Below are 20,121 nucleotides of genomic sequence, written 5' to 3'. Positions count from 1 at the left end.
CCAGGTCCAATGTCAGGAGCATCTGATGCCTCATGGGAATTTGTCTGCCCCATCTTTCTAAAGAACAAGTGCAAAGATCCAGAAACTTAGAACAGCTGGAGTAAGGGTGGGGAAAGTTTGATGAGTTGCTTGCATTTTAACATCCTGGCCAACTGCCCCCCCCCCCAAATTTTCTATTGGAATTAACTGTGCCTTGCTTTTTCTCTTTACATTTCCCCTACCATTGTTTTGGATATCTTTTAACAAACTTTTTCTGTTTCATCATGTGACCTGCCTGGTCTCAGTTCACTTGGGAGAGACCAGGTTCTCATGTCTCCCAGAATGCCCAGGCACTGCTACAGTTTGAGTTTAAGGGTTATCCCCAGATTTGGGGGCTTCCAGTTAACCTGGGAAGGAGTTTTCCAAAGGCAATCTCCTTCTGTCTTTACTCTTTAGCTTTGGGTGATGGCAGCAAGAACTACCTTTACCCAGTTCAAAAGGTGAAGTGAGAAGCAAGTAAGTGGTCACTAACTACCAGGCACTGTGCCTGTCTACCCTCAACAATATGTTCTCTCTGTATTGCCACAGTACAGAAAATGTTCTTGACTGAAAATAAAGCACAAGAAAAACTTCATTAAGATTTGTTTAAAAGTGAAATAGTGCTGAATGCTCCCCTTCAAAATGGACAATTGAGAAAAATATCAAAACACTACACTTCTGACATCTTGAAAACAGCCTAATGCAGGTGGAAACTTGACTGATGTATGTATTCAATTCCTGACTTGACAGGTTAGGAGCTGAGGACATTCATTTCCATTGATTCTGCATAACCTCCCAAGAAAATACCTTTCTTCCACTTTCACTGCACATAATTAACTGTTTCCTTGGTATAAGGCTATTTTGAATGTTTTAGCATTTGAGAAACATATTATACCACAATGCAAAAACTGAAGTTAAATTGGACATTACCTTTCCATCAGTAAAAGTATTTGACAATTCTCTTGTATTTTGAAAGATATCAATATGAATAGACAAAAAAGATCCAAATTGAAGGCATGGGGAGGCCACAGAGTCCTCTTCCAGGTCACACCTACTCTACAGACCTCTGTAGGCCTCAGATTGGACTGCAGAAGTCTCCAAAAGCTGCTTCCAGGTTTAGAAAGCAACTTCCAGTTTGCCTCCGAAACTGGAAAAAGCTTGCAGAGTTTTTCTGCAGGCCATTCTGAGGCCTGCAGAGTGGACTGCCGGCCTAGCATGTTCTGGAAGAGGCCTCTGGGACGTCCTCCGGCACCAGCAGGATTGTGACCCAAATGAGGTAGGTTGCAGGGTTGGAAAGATTGGAAACCTAAACAATTTGGCAGTAGAAATTGACAAGAGGTGCAATTCTGTCTCGCCCTTGGACCCAGGAGTGTCACAAACATGCCATAAGGCACATCTGCGACAGCTCGGAAGGAGGATGAGCCAACACATGGATGTACACTGGCTCAGCGAGGCTGGATCTAGGTCCCATGCCATCTGGACCCGGTGAGGAGGTTTAGGGGGGCAGGGGGAAGGCATAACAGGGGTGTTTCGGGGCAAGGGAGAGACCAGAACCCAGCACTTAGGTTGCTCAGATTTCGCTGGCACAAATCCAGATAGCCCCATAGGGCTGGCTGGGGAGTTACTCAGGTTAAGGAAACATAATCCCCTTACTCTGAGTTGTGCTCTGACCTGCACCTTACCTGCACAGGATACAACACAAACCAGCTGACCTGCCGTTTCCAGCTCAGGTTAGAATTGTGTGTAGGATGATCAAGGATCTTTAGCAACATAGACATAATCTAAGAGTTATTAATTCAGGGTGGAATTGATACCCCTCATTGTCCATAAAGCTATAGCCAATGGGCAGACCAATCCTGAGCTGCCCTGGGCACCCAGGTTCGGCGGCACCGAGAAGGGCTGCCGCCGGATCCTGAGCCTCCTGAGCTACCGTGGGAGGCACTTCGAGAGAAGAGGACTTTCGTCCCCTTCCCCCAAGTAAGGTAAGCAGCCCCGCAATGGGGCTATTCACTTTACCACCAAAGGGACAAGTATAGGGCGCACAGCCCTACATGAGTGCCCTGGATCCTGCAGAGCTTTGCAAACCTGCCTCCCATCCCTCCCCCAGGCACGCCTCCAGGCCATCCCCCTCCCCGCGTCATACCTTCCCATCACGCCTCGTCCCTGCCCTCTCTCCGACCCCCACCAGCCTCCCCCCTCCCCAGAACGCCTCCTCCCTGCCCTCTTTCTGCCCCCCACCGGCCTCCCCCACCCCCAGAACGCCTGCTCCCTGCCCCCGTCTACCGTTCCGCAGCTCAGAGGTCCGGGAGACCGCCAAGCCACGGAAGCTGGGCAACCACCCCGCGCTAGCCCAGCACCAGTGGGCACTGGGCTAGCACCAGTGGGAGCCTGGCGGTGAGGCTGGCAACATGTCTTACGGCTATATAACTTTCCAGCACCGGTGCAGCCTCAATGTAGCCTTGAGGCCGCCATGATTACCCCCCCCCACCGCAGAATGCAGCACATGCCCCATTGGCACGACTGCACTGATGCTGGAAAACTGGATAGGATTTGGCCCCAACTCATCCTAGGCACAACATAAAACTGACACCGACAACTAGGCACAAAATAAAGTCTACAACTCTAGTAAACACCATCTTAAGAAATTGATAGATGAAGAAAAATGGCAACAATAATAAAAACAAAAGCACAGAAGCTAGTCCTTGTAGCTTCTTTGCTTAGCCCTTCCCAGCTTTCAGCTTAGCCCTTCCTAGCTTTCATGCAGAGGTTCTTCAAAAAGAAAATATATAACCTGAGAGGAATATTAAGAGCCAAATAATAAAAGTGTTTTAAGAAGGCAAAATAAGGGTGTAACAGAGGATGAAAAGGGGGCAGTTTCAATTACTGGAATAGGTAAGATTCAAGGAAAGTACAGCTATTGTAATATTTTAAAGACCTTCTGTCAGTTCTAAAATGATATACAGGGAAAGATGCACTGGGGTTTATCACATTATTCTAGCTTATGGATTTCAAACGTAGCCAAAACAGCAACACATATTTTCTTCTCCCTGGGGTTCTTTTGTATCATTTGCACAGCCCAAGGATTCTCAATTTATCACTCCAGTCTCCTACCAACGTATTGCTGTCCTTACCCTTAGGTCTCCGCAACACAGCTTCCATTGGAAACAAACTGGATGGGATTTATTTCAGGCAAATCCAGAACAAGCTCAAATTCATTGCTCTGCATAAGGAAAAGTTTCTCTAGCGTTTTAAGAAGATAAGGCTGCAATCCTAACCACACTTGCCTGAGAGAAAGCCCCATTGAACAAAACAGAACTTACTTGAGTAGACCTGGTTAGGATTGTGCCCTAAATGTAATTCTAAATACGGACAGCAACACAACTCCTTAATAAGGACTACCCCCAAAAATCACAAAATAGTGAGGGCCCAAGCAACTTTCCAGCGCTGGTGCAGCTGCAATGCAGCTCTGAGTAAGGGAACAAATGTTCCCTTATCTTGAGGATGACTCTGTTGCTGCCCCCCATCACAGGATGAAGCACGTGCCCCATTGGCACAGCTGCACTGGCACTGGAAAATTGGATAGGATTGGGCCATGAATCTCACATAACTCTTCTGCAGGTTCCATGTTAAACAAACAAAAGAAGGAGCAGGGAGGAGAGAAGATAAGAAGTTGCTGATAATGGAAATGGAAGAATTTTAGCCTGCAACATATTACAAGATGGTAATTCAGCTCTTTGCAGCCTATTAGATCAGACTGCACCTTTAAGACATCCTAAAGTGCACCAAGGTATACTAAAACAAAGAAGCAGTGGCAACTCTCTTTTGAAAATGCAAAAATAATTTATTTAAACCGTATTCACAGTGTTCATGAGACTAAACAGAAAGTAGCAAAAGTTCTGCATCTTGATCCAAAGATCCCACTGCATAAGCAGAATCAACACCACTACTGCAAAGATGGGCACCAATTTCTCTCCCTCACCCTCACAACAGCCCTGACAGACACCCCAATGCTGCTCTAGATGGTCTGCCAACTCACTGGAGCTAGTTTCCAGCAGTGTTGGGGGCTGCAGGAAATTGGCAAAAAAAAAAAATTAAAATCCCCACAGTTTAAAAAACCATGAGTGGTAATGCCTTCGGTTCATGCAGCAGAACTCTTGACTTCATGCATCCCTTCTTTAGAGATTAAGCAATGCCTTCTCTTTTTTAAACCTGCCACTATGCCTAGGAAAAAAAATTAAAATAATAGTTGCACAAAACGCACATTGGTGGGTCAATAAGGATGCAATGCTATACACACTTTCCTGGAAGAAGGCCCTATTGAATAAAAGCAAGGGGGCCTTCTCGGGTTCTACTGGGAACCCACTGGGTTCTACTGCTATACTACCAGACTAAATACATCACTGTATTTAGGCTCACACTAGGATAGACAATAAATGAACTTCTGCAGCAGCAGCAGCCCCCCACCTGGGTCTCTGAGCTCCTATACTCTCCTTCATGGTTATGGGATCCACAAGCCAGAGAGCTACTGTAGCAAGTCGGTTTCCTCCCAGATTTGACACAGTGTTAAGAATGTCATGGATGCTTTCCTGGTCCCGGTGTGTATTGCTTGCAGCAGCAGTTAACACAGCATGCACATGGTTGTGCCCCAGCATCATGCGCTGGCAGCAAGTTCAGGTGAGATAGGAACGTTCTGGGTCGACTCCTTTGGCTCCTGGGCCCCCTTTCTGACCCTGGGCCCGGCTACAAATTACCCCCTTTAACCCCCTCTCCTAGGCCCTGTTTGTCACCTGGGGAAAGGTGGCATACAAGTATGAAAACAAACAATGTTTACCTTTAGCAAACATAGGGAGAATATCAGGACTTCCCCAGCTCCATGTGTATTTACTTTCATTGAAAAGGGAATCAAATTCCACTGGATTTTCTTTCCAACCTGTTTATCAAGAGACATAGTTACTATAGTGCTTTCCAGGAAGAATACAATCAGATATGGCCCTTGTATTCAAGGCATACAAGGGTCAGTACACACAGTCATGAGACCTGATTTGCAAGCTATCATTTATATGTACACACGCTTACACGCACAAAGTGTATAGTCAATAGAAAGTCACAGTTGGCTACAGCATTTCAACATATGTACACCAAATATATTGTGCAGTCATCACATACAATTGATAGCATATATGCAGCTTTCCAACACTGAAATAGAAAATTCTTATGCCTTAAAGCAGCTATTACATGCATCCAACAAACACTGGATATATTCACCTAACTCATTATGTTGACACTTGTCAACAACGTCTAGAGCACAGAAATCCCACAGTAAGCTTAAGGAGAAAAAAATTCAGTGTGACATATTTTGCAGCATGTTTTCAACTGGAAGTATTAAAAGTATTAGAAGGTCTGATCAAATCTGGTTGTCAGACATGGGTGAAAAAATAAAATACTCTAATTACTTCCTCTCAAAAATACATAAAATACATAAAAAAACTTTAATGTACTATGAATAAAGACCTTGTTTGGAGTAAAGGGAAATTGGCATACCTCTAGCAACAGCGCTGACATCTTCATAAAACCCAGCTATGAGAGCAACATGCCCAGGTCTAGATTCTGTTGGGACACGAGTATGAGAAACTCCCCAACTACCTTTGGATGTTATGATATTCCTGAAAGCAAGATACAATAATAATGCAATACAGTAATAATGCATGCACTAGTTTATGGCTTATGAAAATGGCATGTAGATCAATCAGAGATTAACTTATGTATGGGTTCTACTGCTATACTACCAGACTATCATGAACAAACAAAAACCAAATCCTCCACTGATGGCACAATCCTAATCATACCTTATGCAGACACAGCATATGCTGCACCAGCCTAAGGTGTTGCAAATGTGCCATAAAGTATGTTTGCAGCACCAGTGGAATAGCTAGTCAGGGGTGGGGGCGGTCCACCCCAGGTACCAGCCCTCACCACAAATGAGCCAATATCGTGGAGGTTAGGAGTAACCCCATCATGCTATATACCGTTGGATGCAGAATTTCCAGAAGAATGCAATGCTAAATGCTAGGGTGAAATATCTCATTTCTATCAAAAGTTATGGCCAAAAAGCCAGAAACAAAAATGCATGCAGCCCTATGGAAAGCGAAACCGAGCCATATTGCGCGTTTACTCGCGAGCAGGTGAACTTGCCTTAGTCTGTTGGAAAGGGCAGGCTGAGAGGAATCCAACTACACCAGAATGGTTCCTATCCAATGAAAGCAGTCCCCAAAAATCGCCCAAGAAGGAAGTCCCCCCTCCAAGCAGGCAAATGTATTAAGCCCTATGGAAAGCAAAACTAAGCCAGATGGTCACACTTACTTATGAGTAAGCAATCGTGCCTTGGTTCCTGGGCAGGTCAGGCAAAGGGGAATGCAAGGCTAGCTGCATGGTCCCAATCTGATGAAAATGGAGCTCCGCAACTGCTCCAGAAGGCAGCACCCCCCCCCCCCCGAAGAATAAAACAGAAGCTTCAGCTGGTAAGGTGGGCACTGGGGAGGGCTGAAAATCTCACTGATTTTTTTGTGAGGGGGTGTTATTGGAGGCAGGCTACAGAGAAAATTCACTTGGTGAAACAGGGTTAGCTTCCCCTTATTTAATTATCTGTTTTTCTTTAATTTATTTATAATTATTTTATTTTACTTGATGATGTCACTTCCAGCCATGACATCACTTCCAGTGGGTCCTGGACAGACTGTCATTCTTAAAAGTGGGTCCCGGTGTTAAAAATTTGAGAACCACTGCCTTAACTCAAAACAGGCCAATGAGACATCCGGGGGGGGGGGGAAGACCCTAGTGATCAAAATTCTGGTAATCATGGCTTTTAGGGATAATAGTATCATGTTATATACTATTTGATGCAGAATTTCATCCATTGCTTGTGGGGAAATATTCACTGCATTTATTTTCTGGTCATTATTATTACTAATTTCATGTCATGACTATTACTACCTCTGTTTCACCTACCTCACAGGGTTGTTGTGAGGACAAAATAAGGGGAGAAACCACCCTGAGTTGCTTAGAGGAAGGGTGCTATAAAAATGTGAATCAAATGTGAATTAATCAATTTATTGATTAATAATATAATTAATTAATAATTAATAATTACCTAATTAATTAATTAAATTAATTATGTCATGAAGGGTGACAAAAATTCCCATCTACTTAAGAAACTTTCTGCCTGGATCTTGGACCATAACATCATAGGCCCAGAGCAAGCCGGTTTTAGGCCAAATAAGTCTGCAATTGATCAGTGTGTGGTATTATCACACCTAATCTTCAAACAAAGGACTCAAAATAAAGCCCGACTATATGTGGCCTTTTTAGATTTAAAGTCGGCCTTTGATTCCATAGATAGAGATAGACTCTGGGATAAACTTGAGAAGATGGGAGTGGACAAAAGGCTATTAATATTAATTTGTGCGCTTCATTTAAACACCTCACGCCAAGTGAAATTATCTCCGAGGGGCGGCCTCTCGGCCCCAATTCCAATCAACAAGGGGGTCAAGTAGGGGTGTGTTCTTGCTCCCACCCTGTTCAATCTCTTCATTAATGATCTGGCTCCCTATCTAGCAAACTTTGATACGCATTCCCCCAAATTAGGTTCAGTGGATATCCCTCTCCTTTTGTATGCTGATGACATGGCCCTGATATCTCGAACTAAAATAGGATTAAGGAGACTGGTTAATGCCTGCATAGAATATTTTACCAACAATGCCCTTCAGCTAAACTATGAAAAGTCCAAGATTGTGGTGTTTGGGCACTCTTGGACATCACAGTCTTGGCTTTTCAATGGTAAAACAATACAACAAGTAAAGGAATTTCAGTATCTTGGTCTCCGGTTTCACTACCGGCATTTCTGGTCTTCCCATCGTCTTACAGTAATTAATTCATCCAAACTAGCTGTTCAGGCTATTACTCGCTTTTTCTTCTCTTGGGGTAATTCATTCATTCCAGCTGCTCTCCAGGCTTTTAATGCCAAAGTTACACCTCAAATTTTGTATGGCATTCCTGTTTGGATGCCAGCATTAAATGATTCAATTGAAAAGATACATTCTAATTTTCTATACAAGATCTTAGGTGTACCGCATTGCGTTCCCTTTGCGGCACTTTGCCTGGAGACAGGCCAATATAGGCTGGAGTTTCTAGCTTGGTCCAGTTTCTTAAAATACTGGGCCAAAGTGTGCTTCAGGGCTGACCAAAATCCATTGTTAAAGGGGTTATTGACTGACTCGCTGTTGTCTCCTTGCTTAGCTCTATTCAATAAGAAAATTAGACAAATGGGTCTCGAGGAAGATCTACAAGGAGCTGCTACACTTGAGACTTCTATCAGGCTCTTGATAACGAGACTAATAGACATAGAAAGGCAAGAGATTTTGGCTGCAGCACAAAAAAAATGTTCACCCCTAAATTTCCATCTTAACAATACCTTTGGTCTACAACCAAAATACCTGTCCTTCTTAGAGTGCCCCTTTGAAAGGAGGGCTTTTACATTAGCCCGATGCAACTGTGTTGCCTTCTAATGACCTACTTGGTAGGTTTAGAAATGCCCGGAAGGAAGAACGATTTTGCAATTGTGGCCTCAGAGAGGTAGACTCTCTTCCACACATTGTTCTGCATTGTGCTTTTAATCAGGTGCTCAGAGACCAGTATCTCCCCTCATTATCTGGAAACAAAAAAGGTCTCTCTGAGATCACCTCTTTACAACTTTTGCTGGCAGGTGAATTTGAATCTGTGACCCTTCCAGTTGCTAAATTTCTACATGTGAGCAACTTGAAGTGGGCTAAGTTGCTGGTTCTAAGCAACTTGGAGTAACTGTGTAAGCAAACTGGTGTGTTTTAACTCTTATTTCCTATCTCTCTTTTAATATATACCTTCATACGTGACTGTTTGGAGATATTAGTTGTAAAACTATATGCCTAATAAAGGTTTGTTGTATGTTGTATGGTGACAAAAATTAATGGGCCCTGGGTGTGAAATGACCTAACTACACCTCTGTGCAGCACCCAGTAAGTAGGCTGAACCAGCGGGAAGGCCTGCCCCATCCCACCTGCACTGAATCCAGATGCTACACCTGAGGGAGCAGGTAAGCTGGGTGCAAGTGTGTGTACATGACAAGAGACCTTGAAAAACTGGTAGATTAAAAATATTACAAAGGAAACTATAATGCATCAAATTACATCATGAAAGTATATCATGTGCAAATTCACATACTGTAGATCTTCCATTCTATTCAAAATTGCAGAATCTTGAATTTCTAGCTGCAAAATTTGGACTGTAGTTCAAACAGCTCCGCCATAGGCAACAACTAATATTCACATTTCAGGCAAATAGCTTAAGAAAAGAAACATACCTAAGGTATGGAGCATTAGAAGTGCCATTGTCATTCAATTCATAGAGTGAATCTGCACGCAGCCCATCTGCAACAAACAGTACTAAACGCCGTGCAGGTGGTGGCAGCAGAGTTTGATGAGGAGTCATGCCATGGACCAAAGGAGAGGTGAAGTAAATGTCAAAGATAGAGATCAGGAACACACAATGTACCAGGAGACCAGCAATGATGAAGATTGGCATATTCATGGCAACCAAGTGTTGTCATCAAAGAAGACTCCAACACCTAAGGATCAAAGTAATTATGAAGGGTTAGGAAGACAAGCATTTACGCATTATAAATTAACACAATACGTGAACTTCTATCCTAGGAACACTGCTCTGTCGTCTGAACCACCATCCATTCCCAGGAATACTCTGCTCACACAAGGACTCTTTCAGGAACACAAGGGGTCTTTGCTTGAACACAATACTTGTTCCAGGAATGCAAACAGCTTCAAGCAAGGGAGCAGCACTCCATACAAGTTCAAGATACATGCCCTTATTATGATATATGGTTTGACTTCTTGGAAAATGCCATTTCTTTCCAACGGAGGCAATAACGGGGAATGTCATCTAAATAGCCTGCAGCCACTGTGTGGGGGGTCCTCCCCTACTGCCACACCACCACATCTACAGGAAGTTCATTCACTTCAGCCAAGGAACTGTGGTAAATCACAGGCTGCATCCTCACTTGACATCTCTCAAGTTCCCAGGTCAAAATTGTGGGGTCATATCCCAATTGCACTCTACCCCAGATAAACCTCATGGGGCTTGGGTCAAACTTTAATTTTAAAATATAATTCATAATCTTGAGTGCTACAGAGAAATATAAAACGAGACAACAGAGAGGGGGGGAATGTTGTCCAACGTAACCTTCTCTCCCCAGGGAGCTCCATTACTGACTGACAAGAATTCTGTCTACTACTTTTTTTATTTCTGCATCATGCCAATTTCTATAGCCTGCAAATATTTTTGCCTGCTACAGAAACTGCGGTCTTCAACTGAATCAGGTCTTCCAAGATTAATGGAAATGTCAACATAATGAGGCAAAATGCAGACCTAGTTTTCCTCAAGCCACCACATCTCACACTGCAGCTCTTTGAAATTTCAAACTCACAAGACTGGTGATGCTGAGCTTGCTTAACTTAAAGAATGAGCACAATATAAATCTTTATGAAATATGCAACCATTTATTTTCTAATTCTATTTATGCTTTCAATCCATGGAAAAACACATACAAAACACTATTCAGATTAATATGTTATGCCAGAATAAGAGTATATTTAAACGTGTCAGGACACGGCACAAAAAATATTTTAGTCATCTCTTTCAGAAGAACCATGCTCCAGTGAGCAGTATATGCCTGCTGTACATAATTTAAGAGAATGTATTGAAAATGCAATTTCAATAAGCATCAATGCATAACACACACATTACAAAGAGACTATGATTAGCAGCCATTTGTCTAGCTGACAGGTTAAAAAAATCATTATGCATTATTTAATTTATATTGTCAAAAAGATATGAAACAATTCATTCATAAGTAAATGAAAAAGGAAAGAACGTCGCCTCAGTATGTTATGCTAAATATTAAATATTGTTCAGCATCAAGAACACTCTCAGATGTCAAGTTCTGAATTAGTGGGACATGAAATTTGGCAATGGAATAATATTTTACTTCATATTAACCTTCCCTAATATCTGCATAGTTCTCAGACACATTAGATTTCCAAATCATGGCTAAAAATGGTAAATGCTCTACATGTACCCAGGTGCTCTTTCTGCCTTTGACAAGGTTAACGAACATGAATACATTTTCAAGAGACACGCAATCTGTCACATAATATAACTTATAAAATAGGATATCCATATTCATATACATTTAAATATGCTCTGGTTACTCATATCATGGGTTCAAAATTATTTTATACTCATTATTATTGAGTATTTTGCATATTACAACAAATGTCACCTGCTTTAAATTGTAAGTGTGGGTCAGCAAGGCAGAAGCAAACCTAAGGCAAAAACCTCCCTCATAATTAAATACTTCATTTAATATCACCCCACTTATCAAGCTAATGTCTATGTATCAGTGATCCATGTAAAATCTTGAAAGGATAAACACTATCTGTTGTCCTGGATTATGTGTCATAAAGTGTTGTTGCTACCACAACAAGAAAACTATAAGCGCCTTTATTGTTTATCTGCCTCAGTGATTTCCAACTTTTTTCATATCATGGCACACTGACAAGGCGCTAAAACTGCCTAGGCACACCATCGGTATTTGGACAATTGACAAGGCACACCATGCTGCTAGAGGGCTCACATACCCCAATGGCCCTACTAATAAATGACTCTTCCTCAAAATTTCGAGGCACACCATTTGCGGCACACTGGTTGAAAAATCAGTGATCTACTTCATCACAGAAATCATAAGACATCCTGGCATTGAATGCAGTCAGTTGACAAGTGCCATATAAAGCGTGTTCATTTTGTGGCTCTTCTACGGGAAATAAGGCATGTGCAATGGAATGCCTACAGATATTGAAATCTCTGTGTATACAGAGATTTCTTGAACCCATAATAATAATAATAATAATAATAATAATAATAATAATAATAATAATAATAAAACTTTATTTTTATCCCGCCCTTCTCCCTAACGGGACCCAGGGCAGCTAACAACATATTAAAAAAACAATAGATTTTAAAAACATTAATACAAGCAGATAAAAATATTTAAAAACACACTACAGGGCCATAAAAACAGTAGTCAGATTAAAAGAGTACAAGAGCAGATCACCGAGGAATCAAGCCTGTAAAACTAAAAGATGTATAAAAAAGTTAAGAAGGCCAGAAATCAGAAGGCTTGTTTAAACAACAGTGTTTTCAGGCCTCGCCGAAAGCTCTCAAGAGAGGGAGCCATTCTCAAGTCAAGGGGAAGGGAGTTCCATACAAGAGAACAGGGCAAACCATCTGAATCGTTCAGTCTCCACATATGCACAGGCATTTCTATATTTCAACATTTTGAGGACTCATACCCTACTTTTGAAATACTGAACCATTTATACAGTACTTTTAATACATAAGGTATTTTATGGTTCTTATCTCAACCATCCTCACAATAACTGTATTACTAGGAATTTCAGAATGGGCAGATAAGACTTCAAGCAGCTTGCCTAAGGTCACCCAGAAAGTCTACATTTGAGATGTATTTGATGGCTTACATCCTTGAGATACATAAGTCAATACAGAATGTAGTTTGAAGAGAGGAGTGAAGTCATTTAGCACATGCTTTTCCTGCACAAGATCCTAGCCCCCAATTACCAGCCATCTAGTTAAAAATAAGCTCTCATGGCTAGGAAAACAGCCTTTGAGAGCTGCTAGATGAACCAACAGGCATGTTATTTCACATTAGAGAAATGGGTGGAACTAGGTACAGTCACATTCACACCACACAAGACTCACATGGAATAATGATGCTAGAACAGGGGTCTCTAAACTTTTCAGTCAAAGGGCCACATCAAATATCTAGCACAGTGTTGAGGGCCGGAAAAAAAAATTAAATATAAAATTTAAATAATACATTAGAGATGGAACTTAGATGAATGAATAAATGAATGGGCTCAAATGTCCAGGACTTCTCCAAGCACAAACACACTCCAAGAAATAAAGCACACACTTAAATGGACCCCCATCTCCCCACCCCACAAGCACAACTCTGGTTGTGTTTGGTCGGGATCAGAGGCTGGCCATGGGCTGTTTTTGGCCCTCGGGTCAGGGTTTGGAGACCCCTGTGCTAGAACTACAGTGGGGCATATTACTCTATGTCAGCGATTTTCAACCTTTTTCATCTCATGGCACACTGACAAGACACTAAATTGTTAAGGCACATCATCAGTTTTTTGACAACTGACAAGGTATACCACACTGACAGCAGGGGCCTGCATCCCACAGTGGCCCTACTAACAAATGATCTTCCCTCAAATTTCTGTGGCACAACGGCAGCACATCCGTGGCACACCAGTGTGCCATGGCACAGTGGTTGAAAATGGCTGCTCTATGTGTTGCTATTATTATTTATTTAAGAAATTTATATCCCACCTTTCCCATGCCGAAGTAAATGCTCAAGGTGGCTTACAAAGCTCCATAACAAAAGTACAAGTAATACAACAGATAAAAAGAAAAGTATCAAACAAAGCATTAAAGACATAAGAAACATGTGAAACATAACAACAAGACAAAGCAAACCTAACACAATCGTTGAACTATTGGGAGAAGCAAATTAGGGCCCAATTCTATCCAATTTTCCAGTGCTGGTGTAGTTGTGCCAGTGGGGTGTGCGCTGTATCCTGTGGTGGAGGGGCAATCACTGGGACCTTCTCAAGGTATGGGAACATTATACAGCATTATACAGAGGTAGCCAGCCAGTTTCCTTTTACAAAGATTTTATTACACAAAAAGATTGAATCCTGATGGTTTTTTTAAAAAGTGCAGGATTTTGCAAACAAAACTAAAATTGCCTTTTCAATTGAATACAAATAAGAGAGGATAGCAGAATATTGAAATACCTTTTCTTCTCTAGTCAGACCTAGGGAAGAAACTGCCAGTTTTGGCATGCTTTTCATATACAAAAAAATCCCACTATACCAAATACTCCATTCACATTCAGGAGTAGGGAAAATTAAATTTTTACTTCTACAAAGGACGCCAGGAACAACACTCCAGAAGCACTTTAAAGTCTAGCACTTTTGTTTTTAAAATGATGACATATGTCCTCTGGGACATAGCCCACCTCAGCAGATCCATGAAGTGGTCATCTAAGTGAACCAAAGAGATCAAACAGCACAAGATAACAAAATAGGTGTTCAATAGTACTATGCAGATCATAAATGAATACAAGAGTCACTTACAATGGCTCTGACCCAGCCTGTTTGCCTAGTTAGCAGAGGTTACTGAGTATAAAGGCACAATTAAAAGTCTAGGCAAAATTATTACCCAAATGCAAAATATTTCAATGATTTTAAACAATTTAGTATTATCTTGGAAAAAGAAAAAAGTCAAGTACCAGTGCTTTGTTCAAACCCAGCTTTTCTCAGGGAACAATTACCGTAGTGTGTGCTGAGCACCACTAGGGGTTGCTGCGAAATTACTTTTTAAAATTTATTATTAATATATCCAACCGTAAAGGAATGGAGACATGTCTACCATTTTGTGCATTTTGGTGTCGGAAGTAGTATAAAATGTTTTTGAAGAGTTTTGTGTTTGTGCGCATGTAGATTAATCCATTTCAGTCCAGGAGTTAGAAATTTAAGGCTCTCTAGAAATAGAAAATTCATTTACTACCCTTCGACTGGTAAAAATAATAGAAGGTTTAAGCTATATAAGGATGCAATTCAATACAGTCTTTCCTGGGAATAAGCCCCACCTGAACACAGTCAGGCTTATTTTAAGAAGACATACATAGGATTTCACTACAAGACAGGTTCAACTAAAGAGAAGAACTAGAATACAGAAGGCTGAGGAGACTGCTAGAGGGAGGCAAGCTTCATAGAATATTAGAGCTGGAAGGCTCCTCAGAGATTACCTAAACACCATGCTCAGTGCAGGCAGCTGCTAAATATCCCTGATAGGTGGCAATCCATTCTCTTTTTGAAAACCTCCAACAAGACAGACCCCCACTATTGCTCCAGGTACACTGTTCCAGTGCTGGACAGCTCCTACAATTAGGAAATTCATCATGCCTAGCCTAAATCTACTTCCTTATAGTTTCTACTAGGATTAATAAATGGAATTACTAGCAGAAAGAAATGGATTTGCATTAGAACCAGGAGCAGGTAATCAGTTTACAAAGCCTTAGACAGATGCATTTTTCCCTTGTTACTTTCATTGTATGGATTGCAGCAAAAGATGCTTTAAAAACTTATTATAGTTTATTATTTATAGCTTGATGACCTATTTGGTGCCTGCTTATTGATCATTTAGCAGATCAAATCTTAGAATTCTATGTTATTTTATAGAACACGAGACATTATATTAGACTTCCTGCTTAACAATATCACTTCCATCCCTCAGCAAGCCCCATGAATACAATCTGGCTCACTCTATCAAATGAGTTTGACACCCTTGCTCCACACCAAGCCAAACTTCTTTGCTTTGGCTGGGTAGTTTATGTGCTTGTTGTGAAGCCAACGGGCTCCCTTGGGAGTTTCCTAAGGAGGAGACAGAGATAAGGCGAAGAAACCGCTTTTAGCATATTTAAAAATTGTATGCCGCCTCTGTACAGAGACTGGATTCAGTGTTTGAGTTACTTTGCATGGAGTCTATTCATACTCAGTGGTCCCTTTATCATCTGGAACAGTGTTCCTCAGTCCTGGGGATGGAACCCCAAAAGGGTTGCAAAGCCTCAGTTGTGGGGTTGTGGCCACTTACAGGAATGAAAAAATTGACAACAGCTGGACTAAAACACCATCAGGTAACAGGGGAGGCATGTGGTGTACCCCTTCAGGTACCAAGCTGAATCCCAGTCCTGCTCAGGTTCTAAGCAATTGACTAAAATAGCTTTCACTCAGGCTTCATGGGGATGTTTTCTGCTTGCTCTAAGAATATTTGTTTACAGTGAACAGGACATTACGGGAGGACATTACAAGAGATGGGGCAGCGAAGGGGGCAGGGTGGGAGAATAGGGTCCTGGGGGGGTTAATTGACAGTGGGCCCCCAGTCTCATACTGTATTTATTTTCATAACAAGAGTCCTGCTGTTTCAGGCCAAAGGCCCATCCAGTCCAGCTTCCTGTATCTCAGTGGCCTACCAGATGCAACAGGGAGCGCACAAGACAACAACAGACCTGTATCCCTGTATCCTGGGTAAAGAAATGGTTTCTTCTGTCTGTCCTAACTCTGCCAACACTCAATTTTAGTGGACGTCCCCTGGTTGTGGTGCGGTGTGATAGAGAAAAGAACATCCCTTTATCCACCCTGTGCATAATTTTAAGGACATTTAGGCCAGGTGCCATACCACATCCTGTGGCAAGGAGTTCCACAGATTCATCACATGCTGGGTGAATAAACGCTTTCTCTTGTCTGTCCTAACTCTGGCAACACTCAATTTTAGCAGACATCCCCTGGCTCTGGTGTGGTGGAGAGGAAAGGACATCCATACCCCTGTCCACTCTGTCCTTTGCCCCTGCATAATCTTACTGGGGTCGTGGCACAAAAAAGGATGAAGACCACTGACCTGGGGGCGCTCAAGCCCTTGATTGCTTAAGGGGCTTTGCATGGCAGATGCCCAGGACTTGGGGAAGGGAGGTCTCGTGCACACTACTGCACCACCACCACACCACTGCGTGCGCGCTCTGTGCTACTCACGAGCTCAGCCTGGCGACTAATGCGGTCCCTTACCGCACCCCAGTCACGAAGTATCGCGAGAGCCCGGCTCTGTACCGCGCGCATCTCCACAGCTGCTGCTCCACTACACCCCAAACCGCATCTCGTGGGTCCCCTTTAAGCACCGCCTCCTCATCCTTCTTATCCAATCAGGTCGAACCTCTCTCTTCCTTCCCTGTTCTATAGAAGCCGAAAGGCTAGGCGGTATAGTCAATGGGGCTTACTGCTAGGCAAGTGTGGAGAAAAGTGGCGCCTCAGAGCCCCATCACATGCACGCCTACTCAGAAGTCAGTCCCATTACAGTCAATGGGGCTTACTCCCAAGAAAGTGTGGATAGAAGTGGCGCCTCAGAGCCCCATCACATGCATGTCTACTCAGAAGTAAGTCCCAGGAGAGTCAATGGGGCTTACTCCCAAGAAAGTATGGATAGGATTGGCGCCTCTTCACCCCTCTAGCGAGGGCTTCAACACTCACCAGGGAGATCCGTTCAGCAGACAAACGAATTTTTACTCTAGTCGTTTCTTTAGTCTACGTGTCCCTTGGTACCGTCTTCTCGCATGCCCCCTCCCCGCTCATAGGAAATGGGAAACGAGCTCTCGCGAGAGTTGCGCGCGCGTGAGGGAAACAGGGCGCTCCGAAGGGGAGGCGGCGCGTGATTGGTGGGCCGGGTGCTGTGGTAACGGGGTTCGGTTGGGGCGCCTGCTCGGAGGAGCTGCTGTGGGTGCCTCCTCGGCCAAGATGGCGGCGGTGGGGGCCGGCGGGGTGAACCCCTTCCTCAGCGACTCCGAGGAGTCCGACTCCGAGGAGGCCCGGGCGGGCGGCGGCGGCAGCAGCAGTAGCGACCCCGGGGGTCCCACCGCCCCGCTGCCGGCCCTCTCCTCCGCCTCTTCGCCGCCCCTCCAGCAGCCGCCGCCGCCGCCCCCTCCTCCGCAGGCCGAGGAGCCTCCGCGGGTGCCGGTGGACGCTCTGGCGGCTCAGCTGCTGCGGGACCAGTTCGTGCTGACGGCGCTGGAGCTGCACACGGAGCTGCTGGAGAGCGGGCGGGAGCTGCCCCGGCTTCGCGACTACTTCTCCAACCCGGGCAACTTCGAGCGGCAGGGCGGAGGCGGCGGCGCTGTGGCCCCTACCCCGCTCGCTTCTGCCGCCCCGGGGCTCCTGGCAGGGGCTGCAGGCGGCAAGGAGCCCAGCACCGGACAGCTCCGTAAGTGGGGGGGCGAGAAGCCCCCGTCCCTCCCACCTCTCCCTGCTCCAGCCTGACCTTGGCCGCTGTTTGCTTTGCTTCTGCTTGGAGGAGGCTGGAGCCAAGTGGGGCTCGCTGTCCTCACACCAGTGCTCTGCAGTGCCACTGGGCTGTCTTGGAGGTACACATCATGCGTCGTTCCAGGCATGTGAGGTGGGTGGGGAGGCAGGGGAGGCAGAGCCTCCCCACCGGAGTCCTTCGAAAAGCAGTGCCGCCGCTGTGCCCCTGGGTTGTGAGTGCTTGCGCGCCTTGCATGACGGCGGCGCTGCTTTCTGAAGGACTCCGGTGGGGAGGCTCTGCCTCCCCACCCACCTCACATCCCTGCTTCGTTCAGCGTAGTACAGACAGATTACCCTTTATTCAGACATCAAAAATCCAGGCTATTCCAAAATCCAGACACTTTTTGTCCCACACTTTTTAAAGTTTCTGTACAGTCTCGGGTCTCGTGGTCATTACCACGTACAGTGCAGTACAAGCTGTAAGTTCTGTTCTCTGTGGTGCGTACCTGTACAGGCACTGTTGAGAAATGTCAGAGGCCAGCAGGCACCTGTTTGGGTGACAGTGAAAAAAAAACACAAGAGGAGCATTTCTCATTATATTCATGCTATTGTTCCAAAATCCAGACACCTTCCCATCCCAGGGCTTGCTTGTGAGTGCCAGTGTGCTGCAGTGCCACCCATAAAGGAGTGCTTAAATGTCTCAGTGACACGTATTATACTTCATTCAGTATAGTACAGGTACATTACCCCTTATCTGTACTTCCAGAATTTAGGGTGAAATCCTAACCAACTTTCCAGCACTGGCATAGCTGTGCCAGTGGGGCATGTGCTGCATCCTACAGTTTGGGGCAGTCATGGAGGCCTCCTCAAGGTAAGGCAATGTTTGTTCCCTTATCTTGGGGTTGCATTGCTCTTATGTCAGTGCTGGAAAGTTGGTTAGGATTGCGGCCTCAGACATTTTTGTCCAAGACTTTATTTTAACTTTTTCCATGAACATTAGAAGGTTTTGTGCTCATTCCCACATACAGTGCAGGTACAAGCTGTAAGTTCTGTTCTTGGCTCTGTGCAACCTGTACAGACGTTGAAAAATGTCAAGGAGGCTAGCAGACAGCTATGTGGTAACGGTGAAAAGAGGAAGCATTTCTCATTATATTTGTGCCATTATTCCTAAATCCAGGCAGATCTGAAATCCAGACACCTTCCTATCTCAGCAGTCTGGATAAGGGGCACTCAACTTGTATCATCATATATTTCAAATACCATTTATGTAGTGATAATGGGATGACAAGCGATTGTGGATCATTGATTGTCAAAGGGTACTGTTAAGATCTCTGATCTATGCACATTTACCTGTGAGTAAACCTCCCTAAACGCAGTGGAAATTATTTCTGGGTAAACACGTACTGTAGGTTGCTACCCGTTAACTAAAATCGGCCCCTGAACCATCCAAGAGTATACAGTGGGCCTGTCTGGTCAAAGAGCACTAGGCATCCTAGATCTTGTAGTCCTTGATGCTGTTATATGGTGTCAATTTTCCCCATGTCTTTTTAGGGGGGGGGATGCAGGGAACTGAAATTTGATGCACATTTTGAACTTCTCAGTCCTGTAAAGGTTGTGCTGAGTCTAAGCATTTGCACAGTAAACAAGAATAACAGTCAAGATAACCCCAGGTCTGTTTGCTGTCTCTTGGAAAGATTAGTATCATGTCTGGGTTCTGCTGAATTACATTTGCCTTCTGGAGAAGTGGCTCCACTTCTGCTTTCATTTTGGTGTTCACTGTATCTGTGGAGATATAATGGGCAACCCAGTGCTAAGCTGCCTCTTGGCAGCAGGATGGGTACCCGTGTTGTCACAAACGTAAGGCACATTTTGATTGCGCAAAGGCCAGTGCCGGCAGCAGAGATACCTGCACCAGTAGGTCTGCAACAGCATTGGAACAAAATTTGCCAGTCTGGGTAATTCCTAAGCCGGACAGTAGGGGATGGTGGAATGGGACAGGAGGGGGGTTTTCTGGGATGGGGAGGAGGGAGATCCAAGCCCAAGGGGGGGTAGCGGGCTCCACCACATT

General features: G+C 44.1%; 2 protein-coding genes across 4 annotated transcripts in view; one reads left to right on the top strand and one right to left on the bottom strand.

The window, feature by feature from the left end:
* PIGN (phosphatidylinositol glycan anchor biosynthesis class N) overlaps nucleotides 1-16,856 on the bottom strand; it is a 102,345-nt gene extending 85,489 nt beyond the window's left edge. The window contains exons 1-4 of one of the 2 annotated variants that reach the window (XM_066623851.1): nucleotides 16,797-16,856; nucleotides 9,410-9,673; nucleotides 5,560-5,681; nucleotides 4,850-4,948 (exon numbers count right to left, since the gene is read on the bottom strand). In XM_066623851.1, the coding sequence (XP_066479948.1) occupies nucleotides 4,850-4,948; nucleotides 5,560-5,681; nucleotides 9,410-9,636 (448 nt within the window). In that variant the 5' untranslated portion in view covers nucleotides 9,637-9,673; nucleotides 16,797-16,856. Of the gene's footprint in view, nucleotides 1-4,849; nucleotides 4,949-5,559; nucleotides 5,682-9,409; nucleotides 9,674-16,665; nucleotides 16,743-16,796 lie in introns of those variants that run through there. The other variant, XM_066623852.1, reaches the window with a different exon arrangement.
* Nucleotides 16,857-17,466: 610 nt separating this feature from the next.
* The window catches only part of RELCH (RAB11 binding and LisH domain, coiled-coil and HEAT repeat containing), an 86,213-nt gene continuing 83,558 nt past the window's right edge, over nucleotides 17,467-20,121 (top strand). For both annotated transcript variants that reach the window (XM_066625715.1, XM_066625713.1), the window contains exon 1: nucleotides 17,467-18,015. In XM_066625715.1, the coding sequence (XP_066481812.1) occupies nucleotides 17,553-18,015 (463 nt within the window). In that variant the 5' untranslated portion in view covers nucleotides 17,467-17,552. The remainder of the gene's footprint in view (nucleotides 18,016-20,121) is intronic.

This window comes from Tiliqua scincoides, chromosome 4 (genome assembly GCF_035046505.1).
Source record: "Tiliqua scincoides isolate rTilSci1 chromosome 4, rTilSci1.hap2, whole genome shotgun sequence".
NCBI lineage: Eukaryota > Metazoa > Chordata > Lepidosauria > Squamata > Scincidae > Tiliqua > Tiliqua scincoides.
Note: the sequence above shows the minus strand (reverse complement) of the source record. Positions and strands in the feature narration are given on the sequence as shown.